This window comes from Haliotis rufescens, unplaced genomic scaffold, assembly GCF_023055435.1.
Source record: "Haliotis rufescens isolate VD_foot unplaced genomic scaffold, xgHalRufe1.0.p SCAF_8, whole genome shotgun sequence".
Taxonomy (NCBI): Eukaryota; Metazoa; Mollusca; class Gastropoda; order Lepetellida; family Haliotidae; genus Haliotis; species Haliotis rufescens.
In genome coordinates this window covers 28,707,372-28,722,710 of record NW_025964372.1, presented here as the reverse complement: position 1 = coordinate 28,722,710, position 15,339 = coordinate 28,707,372, and the positions used below count along the sequence as shown (strand labels likewise).

The 15,339-nt window shown below is 46.6% G+C and overlaps 2 protein-coding genes across 2 annotated transcripts; one reads left to right on the top strand and one right to left on the bottom strand.

Moving 5' to 3' along the window:
- Nucleotides 1-1,167: 1,167 nt before the first annotated feature.
- On the top strand, nt 1,168-14,477 carry LOC125376998. Its single transcript, XM_048389765.1, has 4 exons — nt 1,168-1,216; nt 10,316-10,613; nt 10,910-11,031; nt 14,376-14,477. The coding sequence occupies exons 2-4, from the start codon at nt 10,334-10,336 to the stop codon at nt 14,475-14,477; spliced, it is 504 nt and encodes a 167-aa protein (XP_048245722.1). The 5' UTR covers nt 1,168-1,216; nt 10,316-10,333.
- LOC124117296 (ice-structuring glycoprotein-like) lies at nt 4,633-5,973 on the bottom strand. Its single transcript, XM_048389766.1, has 2 exons — nt 5,700-5,973; nt 4,633-5,525 (listed from the first exon to the last, which is right to left on the bottom strand). The coding sequence occupies exons 1-2, from the start codon at nt 5,971-5,973 to the stop codon at nt 4,633-4,635; spliced, it is 1,167 nt and encodes a 388-aa protein (XP_048245723.1).
- Nucleotides 14,478-15,339: the final 862 nt, after the last annotated feature.

Genomic DNA, 15,339 nt, shown 5'->3' with positions numbered 1-15,339 from the left:
CACCGGATTGTCTGGTCCAGACTCGATTATTTTACAGACCGCAGTCATATAGCTGGAATATTGCTGAGTGCGGCGTTAAACAACAAACAAACAATCAAACAAACTTTCGTTCTTAGGAACTATCACGCCCGAGCGATACCTCAAAACAGTAAGCGCCAGGAAGATGAAAAAAAAACCTGAACTAAAATTAGCCAGACCTCCTTCGATCGGCTGTATACCATGACGAGGTTTAGCCGTGAGTCCAGCAGTGTGTGTGTACCGGGCCATCGCCATTCAAGAAACACTTCCATGTTTGTGAGCGCCATACCCACAGACAGACCGTCTTCCCGAAGGTGGAATATTGTCGTGAGCGGCTTTAATCAACCATCAATCACATACGAACAACTTTGGAAGAACATGTACAATGTCGCTTTTAAACATATTTTACGACGCTTTAGTAGACAGCAGTCATGATTTCTAAAACAGAACGTAGTAACGTTCGTAGTACGGACAATATTCTCCCTCAGAAATGAGACATGAAACTGCATGCACACTTCAAACAATTCCTAAATCAAATCACGGGTTCACATAGAGTTTTGCAACAGTCGCTCTGGGAGGAATCTTCTGTACAGAGCTCATGGGCTGCCGGGGCGGTCGGGTAGCCTAGTGGTTAAAGCGTTCGCTCGTCACGCCGAAGACCCGGGTTCGATTCCCGACATGGGTACAATGTGTGAAGCCCATTTCTGGTGTCCCCCGCCGTGATATTGCTGGCATATTGCTAAAAGCGGCGTAAAACCATACTCACTCACTCACTCATGGGCTGCCAGGATCCGCTAATTGAGGGTTCGACCCAGTTAATGATTCACAAGGATGGTAAATGCCTACTACACTCTGATATATGTGCTTCTAAACGCTGTAATATAACAGCGGAGTTAACAAATTAAACTCCACTCTAGATTAAACTTCACCTTCCCGCTTGTACAAAAGGGATCGTCGTTGTCAGTATATTGAAACTCCAATTTATTTCTTGCAGCAGTAGATCAATACGTTTGACTTGTCAACAGTAATATTTCTGTTCCGACTGGTGCACAGATATGCTGCATGCTAAAGTGTTTTAACATGAGTGTCACTCTAGTATATGATATGGGTCTATTTATATATATACATGTAGGTACATGTGAAGTGCGTGTATACCTGCATTAGGTAATGTACATACATCAAAGGCAGACCATAACAGGTAGGTTCACGGTTATTTGGGGTTTATTGTGTTGGTACTTTATAATCCATGCCGCGCATCAACAAGGTAAACAGAAGAATACAAAATTTTAATTGAATATAGAGTCACAACTACTTGTTTACAATATTGCCGATTAAGACGTCGTTTGTGGAAAGTAGACTGAGAGAATATTACGGTGTGGTGGATGTTGTGTCAGTGATGGCAACGTGTCAGCAACCGCCAGGTGTACCAGAGTGAGTGAGTGAGTGAGGTTTAACGCCACTTTTAACAGTATTCCAGTCATGTCACGGCGTGTCAGCTTTATGTGGGAGGAAAGTCCGAAGTGATGTAGGTCTCAGACGTTTACCACTTCGGTGAAACCCAAGGGCACAGGTATGGTGCTGACAAACCTAGAAACATAATCGGGGCGAACCGGGATTCGAACCCACAATCATAGGTTGCTGGCGTGCCCAAGGGACGCAACTCTGCACAGAGAATCGCGGCGCCTTAGACGACTGGGCCACCCGTGCCCCCCAGCTGTACCAGAGATTCGCAATTTGAACGTTGACTGCCCGTCATTACAGTTACCCTCCTCATTCTCCTCCTCCCCATCGTCGTCAAAGTCATCGTCATCAAAAAATATATTGCGTTATATTTTGTACTGTTACGTCGTTAACGTCACACGTGTATTTCTACAGTAACTATGTGTTGGTTTAATCATAATCATTTTATCCATTGATTATTGATAGCATTAATAGAGACTGATCATATCATGGGGGGTGTAATCGATACGATAAGCCAAATCGATAAAGTTGGTAACGCGATCTGATAAATATACCATTGAGGTAATTTAGCAAGATTGATTGAATATGGTTTTACCCCGCTTTGGGCAATATTCCAGCAATATCACGGCAGGGGGACACCAGAAATGGGCTTCACACATTGTACCCACGTCGGGAATCGAACCCGGGTCTTCGGCGTGACGAGCGAACGCTTTAACCACTAGGCTACCCGACCACCCCAATTTAGCAATAACTACTTTTAAAAACTCCAGGTATCGATTTGATTCATACTCTCTCAATGCACTGCAGCCTATAGTTCATCAAAGATATAGACAGAGATTTTGTATTCGCCTCCGTAAACACACATGGCTGCAGACAATGTGGCACTATATAACACATGGTGTGTGTGGGAGGTGGGGTGAGGTGGGGTGGGGTGGTTGGGGTGGTGGGGGTTTACTGGGAGATAGTATTCCTATTTGGTTCCAGAAGTTACTTCGGTAAATAAAAATATATCTTAAACATGACATTATACAGACGAGGGATTATTACCCTCGCGTGTTCCGCATCGTACGAAAACATACCCGGCAAATGAAATCTCTATTTATCCTTCTCTGTCCATTTTTACGTCATGCGATTTTGTAGACAGCCTGACATTGTACTGTTATCAGCGACGTCATAAATCGGGAGTGCGGTGACACTACTCTTATACTACCAAGGTCATGTTCACCTGTTTAAACAAACATATTGGATACTTGCCAGTAGTGTGCAGTGGTTTTATGTACGTAAATACGTACATACGAAATTAAATAATTATAGGTGCTTTACTAGTACTCGGCTTTTATAATAGCAGGGGTAATCGTCAATTCAGGTTGATTAACGTGGTATGTGATGGTTGTGACTTGTCGACTGCAGATACAAATACCCAGTTAATGATAGGTCAATTACCCGGTTCACCTACTACACTCTGATATCTCTGCTTCTAAATGCTGTGGGGTGGTCGGGTAGCCTAGTGGTTATAGCGTTCGCACGTCACGCCGAAGTTCGACCCGGGTTCGATTCCCGACATGGGTACAATGTGTGAAGCCCATTTCTGGTATCCCCCGCAGTAGTTGTGTGCAGGACTCTAGGACCGCTCCTGGCTTCTGATTGGTCAGTTGGTCTGATGACATCACTTCCGGTTTCGGTTTGGTCACGTGACTGCGCATGCGCGCAGGGCATGATGGGTCCTGCGTGCGCCTCCAAGATGGCGTCGCATCCGTTTCCGGTGGCGTACGCCTCCAAGATGGCGTCACATCCGTTTCCGGTGGCGTGTGCCGCTCCAAGAGGGCGTCACATCCGTTTCCGGGGAGGAGGGAAACCCGGAGAAGCGGTCGTAAAAGGTGAACAAGATCGAAGGTTGAAAGAAGCGCGTCAAAAATTTTTTTTTGTGTTGTTCTAAAAATAGACGTGTCGGCGGCGGCGACGGCGGCGGCGGCGGAGGGGAAGGTAGGAGGAGGAGGAGGAAGGAGGAGGAGGAGGGAAGAGGAACGGGAGGGAGGAGGAGGAGGGATTCAGGGAGGGAGGAAGGAGGGAGGGGAGTCGGGTTCTTTGTTTTGTTTTGTTTTGGTGGGTGTGTGGCGATGGCATGTGGAGATGATAGTTCACTGAGACGAGCTTATCAAAGTTATCAAACACAGTCGACGACTCTGCCACTTTGTTGCTAGGTTGACGTCATATCGGCGAAGGATCTTGCAACAACATGTCACAAATCATGTCATCGGGTATGGTGATGCGTTTGTCAACTTTGAGGTGTAAGGTTTCGTTCCACAAGGCGATCGTGTATTGTAGCCCTCGATGCAGTCGTTCGTCTAAGTTAAAAGTCGGTGAGTGGCGAATTTAAAGGGGCTCAAGGTGTTGGCTGAATTCTAACGGTGAATCGACAGGCACAGACATGAACGTGTTATAGGTATATGCCTACGTGAAGTACTTCGTGTCACCCCATGCAAACGTGGTGCCACGCGTGACGACAAACAGACGTTGACGTTGATCCATAGGATGATTATTATCATTTATTTATTCATGATACCAAGGTGCTGGCACTCGTGTAGGTTGACAGGTGTACTGTCATTCGTGTTGCCAGGCACCCGTGGTGTTTCACGCGTGTTGCCAGGCAAAACGTGGTGTCCTCTGCGTGTGTGTGTGTGTGTGTGTCTTCAAACAGACGTTGACGTTGATCCATAGGATGAACATTATAATGAATGATGCCGAGGAGTCGGTACTCGTGTAGGTCGACAGGCGTACTGTCATTCGTGTCTCCATGCACACGTCATGTACGTCGTGTGTTGTCATGCAAAACGTAATGTACTTCATGTTGCCATGCAATCGTGATGTCATGCGTGTGTGTCTTCAAACACACGTTGATCCACAGGATTATTGATCCCATTTTGTATTTTATAAGGAGAGAGAGATCGATAGACATACGTGGTGTTTGACTCGTGTCTCCAGGCACACGTGGTGTTTCACGCGTCTCTATTTCTATATATTTATTTTATTATTTTGAGACGTACCATGGTGGTGTCACGCGTAGGCGTGTGCCTCCAAGAGGACGAGGGGGAGGGTGTGGGTTCTTTTGGATGGTTGTTGTTTGTGTTGGCAAAGCAACCTTCGTCATCGTCATCACACAGGTAGCCTGCTCAATGTTGCAACGAGTGCTTCTGTTGCTGCTGCTTCTGTTGGTGAAGGTGTTGCTGCTGCGGCTGCTACTGCCGCTCTGTATAGTGCTGAGATGAGTTCTGGTGCTGCTGCTGCTGGTGTGGGTGTTGTTGCTGCTGCGTGGAGCGCATCGAATAGTTCTGTTGGTGAGGGTGTTGCTACTGGTGCTTCTATGGCTGTGGGGGTGGTGTCTGCCACTGCTGGTGCCACTGCTGCTACCATTGCTGCTGCCACTGGTTTTGGTGTGGGTGCTGTTGATGAGGGTGCTGTGGTGACTGCCACTGGTTTTGGTGTGGATGCTGCAGCATCTGAGGTGTCCATCGGTGATCGTGAAGGTGGTGGTGATGATGACTGCGCTGAAGTTACTCCTGTTACTACGGCGACGAGTGCAGCTGTTGCTGCTTCTACTGCTGTGGGTGTGGCGGCGGTGGCTGTTGCTGCCGCCCAGGATAGTGCTGAGGCGAATTGTTTTGTTGCTGCTGCTTCTCGGGGTGTCCCCTTCGATGTCCTCACACCTGCCGCGCATTGCGCCATCTGTAGTGCATTGATGAATACTTTTAGTGAGGGTGTTGTTGCTGCGTCTGCAGCTGCATCTTCTTCTTCCTGTGTGGTGGCTGCTTCTGCTGCTGCTACGGGTGTTGTTGATGGTGTTGTCTGCGATGAGTACTGCTGCAGCAAGGGTGCATGTGAGGTTACTATTTCAACGAGTGCTACTGCTGCTGCTTCTATGGCTGCAGGTGTTGCTGCGGCTGATGCTAGTATCGCTGTCCATAGTGCTGAGTCGAGTTGTTGTGCTGCTTTCACTGCTTCTGAGGGTGTTGTTGTTAGTATGGGTGCTGCTTCTGCCGCTGCTGACGCTGCAATGAGTGCTGAGGTGAGTACGTCTGTTTCTTTTAACGTTCCCTCTGCTACCACTGTGGTAAGTGCTGCGACGTGTGGTGCTGCTGCTTTTTGGGCTGCTTTGAGTATGGATGCTGTGAGTGCTGCTGCTTCAGGTGTTGGGGTTGACTTTTCCACGTAGAGTTACATGCTGGGGATGCAGATGCCATACTCCGGAGGCAGAAATGTGTCCACAACACTCTTTAACTTCTCATGCATGCAGTCATGGGAAGCTTTGTACAAGGCACTTGTTCTCATCATTTCCCAATGTAGAACTAGCCGCTCCCCCAGGATGTCCGCCATTGCACGACGGATATGCTCGCTATTGAGAACGTCCTCGTCCTTGTCCCCCTTCTCCTTCTTCTTCTGTTTGATGATGATGCGGTAGTGGCCATTGTTGTCATACGGTAGTAGTAGTCGGAACATGATGGTGTTGTTGCTTGGACCGTTCAGTGAAAAGTGATGGCCAGGGAACGTTGGTCGTATTTAAAGACACTGACACTCTGCTTTCTGATTGGTGGAAAATCCGACCTTCTGATTGGCTGGTTTCTGTCCCACACGCCACCCACCAGTGTGGTACGTCCTTAGTGTTTCTTTTCCAAAGGGTCAGGCTTGTAGCGTGAAAGAGAAAGCACAACCTCGTTTCGGCCCATCAGAGTCCACCATGGCCCGAGCGCGGCCTCTGATGGGTCGACAACCCAGGCTTCGGATTGGTCAGATGTCGATCCGTTTTTTTCTGTAGGGGTCCATGTCGATTCAGTTTCGATCCGTTGTCATGAAAAAATTTACAGAAAGTCGTCTCTGTCGCTTGTCGTACACGGTACGATAGTCTTTTCGGGTGGGTCGGGTCACAAGTGCGTTTTCGTGCCGAGGTCCTTTTCGAATGATCTGATGAGGGTAATCCAAACTGATTCCCCCCCCCCCCTCTTTCCCAGGCCGTTGTCCCAGTATCAGTCCTTTCATGGTGTCAAAGTTGAGATGGTGTTGGTTTCGGTAATTCAAAGTGAACCCTCGCACTTTGCAGGTCGTGCGCGTTCCATCGGGTCTGGGGTTCATTAACTCATACCCATAGTTTTGGGGGCCTCCTGACACAAACGTCTTGATAGAATTTCCATCCAGTTCATCTGTAAACTCACCCAACGAATGGCCAAGCTCTGGATTCGCGTCGTGGGGTCGATGAATGTAAATGACGCTGTCCGTGTCAAAGTACAAGACCCTGCGGTCCACCAGGGCAAGGGTCTCGTACAGCTTGAGACGTGCTTGAGCGGTGACCCAAGCAGCGATGGCGACATCGAAATAAGAATGAGGGGTTTGGAATTCTTTCTGATGGGTATAGGTCACTTCTACCATGTGTTCGTTGACAACGGTCACATCCTCGATGGTATTGCGTTCATCCCTCCACAAGGCAAAGTACTGTACAGGATCGTTCATATAGATGTTCTGACTGTAGTCTACCCGTTGCCCAAACTTGCCCCAGAGCGAATTCAGTTGCATCTTGGCAATCGTGCGACGTCCTGGATTTTTTTCGATGTGGTCCTTGTCCAACCCTATGCCTTCTTTGTCGTAGATCTCCTGGATGTAAGCGTCGTGATCCGTACATCCTTCGGGGTATCCGCTGGCTTCGAGCTTCTCCTTGAAATATCGATCGATATAAGTGTCAAAGAGTCCCACTTGCTGGGTGTCGGGGTCGCCTGTCGACCTACACGAGTACCGACTCGGCATCATTCATTATAATGTTCATCCTATGGATCAACGTCAACGTCTGTTTGAAGACACACACACACACACACACACACACACACACACACACACACACACACACACACACACACACACACACACACACACACACACACACACAGAGGACACCACGTTTTGCCTGGCAACACGCGTGAAACACTACGGGTGCCTGGCAACACGAATGACAGTACACCTGTCAACCTACACGAGTGCCAGCACCTTGGTATCATGAATAAATAAATGATAATAATCATCCTATGGATCAACGTCAACGTCTGTTTGTCGTCACGCGTGGCACAACGTTTGCATGGGGGTGACACGAAGTACTTCACGTAGGCATATACCTATAACACGTTCATGTCTGTGCCTGTCGATTCACCGTTAGAATTCAGCCAACACCTTGAGCCCCTTTAAATTCGCCACTCACCGACTTTTAACTTAGACGAACGACTGTCATCGTGGGCTACAATACACGATCGCCTTGTAGAACGAAACCTTACACCTCAAAGTTGACAAACACATCACCATACCCGATGACATGATTTGTGACATGTTGTTGCAAGATCCTTCGCCGATATGACGTCAACCTAGCAACAAAGCGGCAGAGTCGTCGACTGTGTTTGATAACTTTGATAAGCTCGTCTCAGTGAACTATCATCTCCACATGCCATCGCCACACACCCACCAAAACAAAACAAAACAAAGAACCCGACTCCCCTCCCTCCTTCCTCCCTCCCTGAATCCCTCCTCCCTCCCTCCCTCCCTCCCTCCTTCTCCTCCTCCTCCTCCCTCCCGTTCCTCTTCCCTCCTCCTCCTACCTTCCCCTCCGCCGCCGCCGCCGACGTCGCCGCCGCCGACACGTCTATTTTTAGAACAACACAGACGCGCTTCTTTCAATCTTCGATCTTGTTCACCTTTTACGACCGCTTCTCCGGGTTTCCCTCCTCCCCGGAAACGGATGTGACGCCCTCTTGGAGCGGCGCACGCCACCGGAAACGGATGTGACGCCATCTTGGAGGCGTACGCCACCGGAAACGGATGCGACGCCATCTTGGAGGCGCACGCAGGACCCATCATGCCCTGCGCGCATGCGCAGTCACGTGACCAAACCGAAACCGGAAGTGACGTCATCAGACCAACCGACCAATCAGAAGCCAGGAGCGGTCCTAGAGTCCTGCACATAACTACTCCCCGCCGTGATATTGCTGGAATATTGCTAAAAGCGGCGTAAAAACCATTCTCACTCACTCACTCTAAACGCTGTGATATAACTGACATGGGGTCAACAAATCAGTCTCGACTGTAAATATTTACCTTCCCGCATGTACAAAAGAGATCGTAGTTGTCAGTATATTGAAACTCTTTATTTATTTCTTGCAGCAGTAGGTCAATACGTTTGACTTGTCAACAGTAATATTTCTGTTCCGATTGGTGCACAGCTGCAGATATGCTACATGCTTACGTTTGTAACACGAGTGTCACTCCAGACTATGATAGGGGTCTATATATACATGTACTTGTAGGTGACAACAGTGTAGGTGAAGTGCATGTATAGCTGGATTAGGTAGTACACATACATCTAAGGCAGACCGTAACAAGTAGGTTCACAGTTATTTGGGGTTATTGTGTTGGTACTCCATTATGCATCGTCGTCATCGCCATCGTCAGTTTTGGATTTCATTGAAGCGAGTAACGTCACTCGTAATATGATACATTTTTACAAGCTCGCTCACTCACTCACTCACTCACTCACTCACCCAAGACTCACCCACTTACTTGGACAATTTGAATACTAAACTAATGTCCAAAAGAAACGATACCACACATTTTTCTAAATATTTTATTATGAAGAGTTAATTTTCGTCTGAAAAGGTACTTTTGCGTATCCTATGTTCCAAACCAAACGTATTCGGTCGATAAAACCGGGAACATTTGATCAATTGAGAAAAAAACGTGCAATTTGCCCAAATGACGTTCCGTCCCGTAACACGAAATGCACGTGCATATCTTCTGTATAAAACTGCTGACCCGACACGTTGGGATCACAGCAACAAAAAGCACACAAAAGAAATGCCACGTTTGACAGCGATTGAGAGAGACAGAGCCGTAGGAATGCTCCAACAGGGAGCTACGCACCGCGACGTCGCCAGAAGGTTAGGATGCGCGCGCATAACCGTCACCAGGTTAATGCAGCGGTTGCGTCAAACAGGTCGGACAGCAGACAGGCCGAGAACCGGGAGACCACGGGTGACCACGCCTATTGAAGACCGCAACATCCGGGTACTTCACCTTCGGAACCGCTTCGTAACGGCGACGTTAACGGCACGGACGGCACTGGGACACGTGATAAGTCGACAAACCGTGTACAGGAGACTGCGGGCACATGGTATCCGAGCACGTCGCCCCTACCGCGGAGCGTTCCTGACACCTCAACACCGACTCAACAGACGGATATGGGCCAGGCGACTTCGACGGTGGCAACGGTGGAACTGGTAGGTGTCATGTTTTCTGACGAAAGTAGATTTTGCATCTTCAGGAACGACGGCCGGCAGCGTGTGTACCGAAGAGTAGGTGAACGTTTGGCACCGAACTGCATCCATCAAGTCATATGGAGGCGGAGGTTTAATGGTTTGGGGTGGAATCTGCGGTGACGTCAAAACGAGACTCGTCGTTATTCGAGGAAACCTGAATGCGCAGCGTTATCGTGATGACATCTTACAACCAGTTGTGGTGCCTTTCATCCAACAACAGTCTAATGGTATCATTTTCCAGCACGATAATGTGAGGCCTCACACGGCAAGGCTGACCCAGAACATTCACGTTTTACCATGGCCGGCATGTTCACCGGACATGAACCCAATCGAACACATGTGGGACATTCTCGGCCGCAAAGTCAGGAATCGCCCTGTGCCTCCAGTTAACCTCCAGAAATTGGAACAATGCCCCCTCCCCCCCCCCCCCCATGAATTGTACATGGTATATCGAGTTGAATGAGGTGTTACTGTTGTTAACTGCTGATACTCTTCAGCTTTGCCAACAGGACGGAATGGCAGCAGAAGAACCTCAATCGTACCTGCACGGTCTCTGTCACAGAATGGCTGAGAACCTTCTCAAGGACGTCGCAGGGCTGACAGATGAAGGCAAGGGACCAGATGAAGATCTTGTACTCCAGGTTGTGGACGTTTTACAAGCAAGGATTGAAACTGTACAAGAATATCTTAAAGCTCATGTGAAGACTGAAGGGAATGTAACCAATAGGAAAGACAGTTTCCATAAAATGAAAGAAAATGAAACCGCATGGTTACATCGGATACTAAATACCAAAGGTAAATGTATGACTGTATCTAGTTTCATTATCACTTCACGTCATGCATGTCAGTACGTGTAAGTGACTAATAGTTCTCTGAAAAAATATCCCTTTCCGAATTCTTGATAACAATTATTCCCAGATCGGGTATGACATGACACGCATATGTCTTTAAAACATGTGTTGTATTATCAATAATATTAGAGACATGAGTTTATGACAATTTCGTAAAGTAAAGCAAGGAAGCGATTTGTAAGTTCTCTATACAAACTTGGTAGGTTATTTGATTTTAAATGTTTCTAATTTCGTTAACAGGCTCACTCCATCCTGAAACTGCACCTTCTTGGTGTGAATGTGGTAACTGTCGTGATATGAAACGTGGAGATGAAAAGGTATGCTGTGGCAGAGAAACGGGCGACTGTTTGTCACAATCGAATGTGAGTAGTTTTTTTATGTGTGATATGTGTGCATCGTGGTTGACATGGTATTACCCTCACATTGTCAATTCGATTTGATTTGATTGGTATCATCTTGGTAAAATAATGGGTGAATGAGTGAGTGCCACGGAAAATTGATAATTATTGATAAGTGTTTTCAGATTTGATAACGCCGTCGGTTTCAAATGACATTTCCGGTCATTAAATACAGTTTGTGTTTACAGATTTGCAGGAATTATTGAGTATTTGATGACTGGAAATTTTAACATAAATTGATACTCGTAATACTCAATAACACCCGCAAAACTGAAAGCACATGATGTTTAAATTTATCTTCTTATTGCACTGTGAGATATAGACTCTTCAAGAAAAGAAACTTGACAGATGTAAAACCACTTTTTGCCAAATATCTAAAATAATTACATTGAATGAGAACCAAATAAGTCAAACAGAAAGATGATGTGTCTATAATTCGCGAAAACACATGCAAAGCACATAAACGTAGCGTTTGGGGATCAATTTTACAGCTTCATCCAAACGCAACCGCCTTTAAAAAACGTACCGCACAGGATCCTGCATTTATGCATGCAGGCCCCCCTGCTGAATGGGTATAAAAATCCACATCAACGGCTGTTCATACAGTCCTTATAACGGCAGCACAGGCGGTGACAGAATGCCAAGACTGAATGCAGCTCAACGGAACAACGCCATTGGGAGATTACAAGCCGGAGCGACTCAGCAAGAAGTGGCCAGGCACTTTGGCGTATCCAGACAGACAATCTCCACACTGTGGACCCGATACAACACCACCAACAGAGTTGACGACATACCAGGGTCAGGAAGACCAAGGGTGACAACCCAAACACAAGATCGATACATCCGGCTGCGACACCGGCTGCTCCGAAACCGCACTACCACAGCCACTTCTACAGACACACAGATCCCTGGGGTACGTAGAATATCACATCAAACGGTACGCAACAGACTGAGGGAGGCTGGACTTTTTGCACGAAGATCTGGTCGACGTCATGTATTGACCCCACGTCATCTGGCGGACCGTCTGCTTTGGTGCCAACAGAGGGTGCGTGCAAGGTGGAGAAAGTGCTGTTTACTGACGAGTCCCCTTTCCTACTCACACGTGCTGATGGGCGCGCACGTGTCTACAGACTTGGGGGTGAACGTTACGCCCCCAAGTGTGTGCAGCAGGTTGTCCCATTTGGCGGCGGGATAGTCATGGTATGGGCCGGAATTCATCAAGGTGGTAGGACGCCTCTCGTGCATGTGGCAGGTGCATTGACAGGTGTGCGTTACATAGACTTGATCGTACAGCTTGCGTTCTTCCTCACGTCAACGTTCATGGCGGACAGTTCCAACAGGACAACGCTCTACCGCATATTGCAGGTGTTTGTCGGGACTTCTTACAGCACAACAACATCCAGACATTACCTTGGCCATCCCGGTCACCAGATTTGTCCCCGATTGAGCATTTGTGGGACAAGTGAATCGACGCGTTCGCAGAAGGAATCCACCGCCCCAAACACTTTCGGCGCTTCTTGATGCACTTCAGCATGAATGGCAGCACATCCAACAGCGTGTTATTGACAACTTGATTGCATCTATGGGTCGTCGGTGTCAAGCGGTGATTGATGCACGTGGTGGGCACAACCGATACTGACATTTACTTTACCCCTGTGACATTAACTGTATCGTGTACGTATGTCTGTCTAGGTGACACGATTAATGTTTTGAACATTGTGTACATTGATCTTCAAACAGTGTTTCAATTCTGGTTTCTGTGTCCTATTTTGAAACATTCCCATTATATTACATTTTGAAAGTCAGTGTCAAGTTTCTTTTTTTGAGGAGTATATATTCACTTAAGCTCACTGTGACTTAATCAAACGATCTCGGCACTACAACAAACATCCTCGATAAACGAATAAATATAAGATCGTATATGTATGTGTATACTACCGACAAAAAGCATGGGGACCGATGAAGTGATCGCGAAGGAGTAATGAGGATAAATATAATATAAATTAATTAAGGGCGTGTAGATCAATATCTGGTGTGTCCACCATGTTGGGCGATACATGTACGACACCTTGATGGCGTACTATTGATTAACTTGATTAACTTTGATCTTTCCCGCCATTCCGCCTGACAGACTTACCCAAGCTAGTCCACATTGACGGGTGCTGGGTCCCTGGTACACACTCACCACTCGACAACATCCCACAGATGCTCTATTGGGGACCTTTCAGAGGACTTGGCGTGCCAGTCCAATGTCCGCATGCCCTCTCGTCAGGGATAATCGGTGACGGCCTGGACACGACATGGTCTGGCACAGTCACCCTGCAGTTCAAAATTGCCGATAATTCTAGCGAATGGGACAACGTTAGCACGAAAAGGTTCGTCAACATACACCTGGCCAGTCAAATGTCCATGCACAATAACCAAATCAGTTCGCCTGTTATGTGTAAAACCGCAACACCACGACACTGCCTCCCCCATACCGATCATGGCAAAAAAAGTTGTTGATCTGGCATACCTTTCGCCGCTACGTCGCCAACAACGTTTTCTACCATCTGAGCATCGAGGGCAAAACCTTGATTCGTAGAAGAACATGGTATAATGCAATTGGCGCACCGCCCATCCCTGGGGTTGCCTAACCCACACCAATCCTTGCCGCCTATGGTAAACTGTTAGGGTCACACCCTTCGCCTTGCGCCGGTTTTTAACGGTATGTGTTGAAATTCGCTTTCCCGCTATTGTACTGAATACTCTATTGATAAGAGGAGCAGATTTGAATCTATTACGTAGTACATTTAATGTACTGAGACGATCTTGTCCAGGTGTCGCTTTTTAGGCCTGCCATGCCCAGGTTTCATTGCAACCCCACCCGTTTGGCGAAACTTGTCCCACAGTCGAGTAATTATACTATTTGATTTGCCAAATAGTCGGGGATGGTGACGTGCCCCTCTGTCACATCCAGAATTCGCTATAGTGTCTGTTGATACATGAGAAACTGTCTCGGGGGCATTTTAAAGCTTATTATTCAGCTCACTTCCATTAGTAATTGTGAGTTCCCCTTTTGGCGTACACACTTTGTCTTTTGTATGTACATGCCACATATATTGTTCATACATGATGTGAAATTTCGTTGTGATTAGATGTTGCGTTCAGAAGCATCGCCACGGTATTGTGAATCGACACCTCAACGATAGCTACATTCAGATCATTTGTTCCCTTAGCTTTTGTCGGTATTAAATTTAGCTTCAGTCAGTAATGGTTACTGTATCTTCAGATTCAGGTTTACATGTTATCGTCATTCTTCATTCCAGAAACTACTTGTTTTACTGGAGGGACCTCGTCTTTTCCTATCGCCCTTTACGGATAATTTCCGCCTTAGTGATATAGCTCGTGTGAATTTAACAATGACATAATTCCTATTTTCATATTGTATCGTCTGCCACCAGCAGCTATTCTGACCCCGAATCTGTACAGTAACCCATTGTATGGTGTCAAAAATCATAATAATCGCAGAAATATTTGAGCAAAGTAGTTTTGATGATCATCTAGTTTTTTTTATCGTTTGCGGCCCCATCAACATAGAACATAAAGTCAGTCTCCCGGCGATCCAGGAGAGGATTTCTCACCCGATGTCCGCACGTAGTATATATAAAGTCTTTCTAGATTTTATATCTTTACCCTCCAAACTTCATTAAATCGTTCGCGATTGTCTCGCTACTGGAGTGGTCACTTCGACTTGTCTCAGAAGCTATTAACAAGTTAGAAAATGATCTTTATGAGGAAAATGATGCCAATGCTGCATTTTATAGTCTTATTATTGATTACATGAACACTAAACTAAACAAGGTAAAAACAAAAAGTAATACAAATAAGAAAAAGAGCAGATCTAGACCATACTGGAACAATGAACTTCAAGACAAGTGGGAATTGGTTTGTAAGCGTGAAAGGGAGTGGTTGAAAAGTAAAACTGTTTTAACTAAACGACTTTTACGTACTGGTTATATTTCTAAAGAGTGCAGGAAAGACTTTGACAAAATGAAGCGAAACGTGTGCCTTGATGGTATACCTTCTGAGGTTCTTAGAAATTCCGCCTGTGTTGATTTACTATATAGAATAATCAAATATTGTTTTAATAATGGAGTAGTGCCCTCCATGTAGAAGGAAGGTATTGCTAACCCAATAACTAAATCTGGTATGAGTGATCCTTGCAACCCACTTGAATATCGAGGCATAACACTCATATGAATTCCGGGCAAGATTTATGCAGATAATAAT

Excerpts from the sequence above, each read along its gene's own strand:
- LOC124117296 (XM_048389766.1), bottom strand. The coding sequence starts at position 5,973 with ATGTTCCGACTACTACTACCGTATGACAACAATGGCCACTACCGCATC. Across the intron at positions 5,526-5,699 it reads GTATGGCATCTGCATCCCCA|CGTCAGCAGCGGCAGAAGCA; the intron begins GCATGTAACTCT and ends CACTCATTGCAG.
- LOC125376998 (XM_048389765.1), top strand. The coding sequence starts at position 10,334 with ATGGCAGCAGAAGAACCTCAATCGTACCTGCACGGTCTCTGTCACAGA. Across the intron at positions 10,614-10,909 it reads TCGGATACTAAATACCAAAG|GCTCACTCCATCCTGAAACT; the intron begins GTAAATGTATGA and ends TTTCGTTAACAG. Across the intron at positions 11,032-14,375 it reads ACTGTTTGTCACAATCGAAT|AAACTACTTGTTTTACTGGA; the intron begins GTGAGTAGTTTT and ends TCTTCATTCCAG.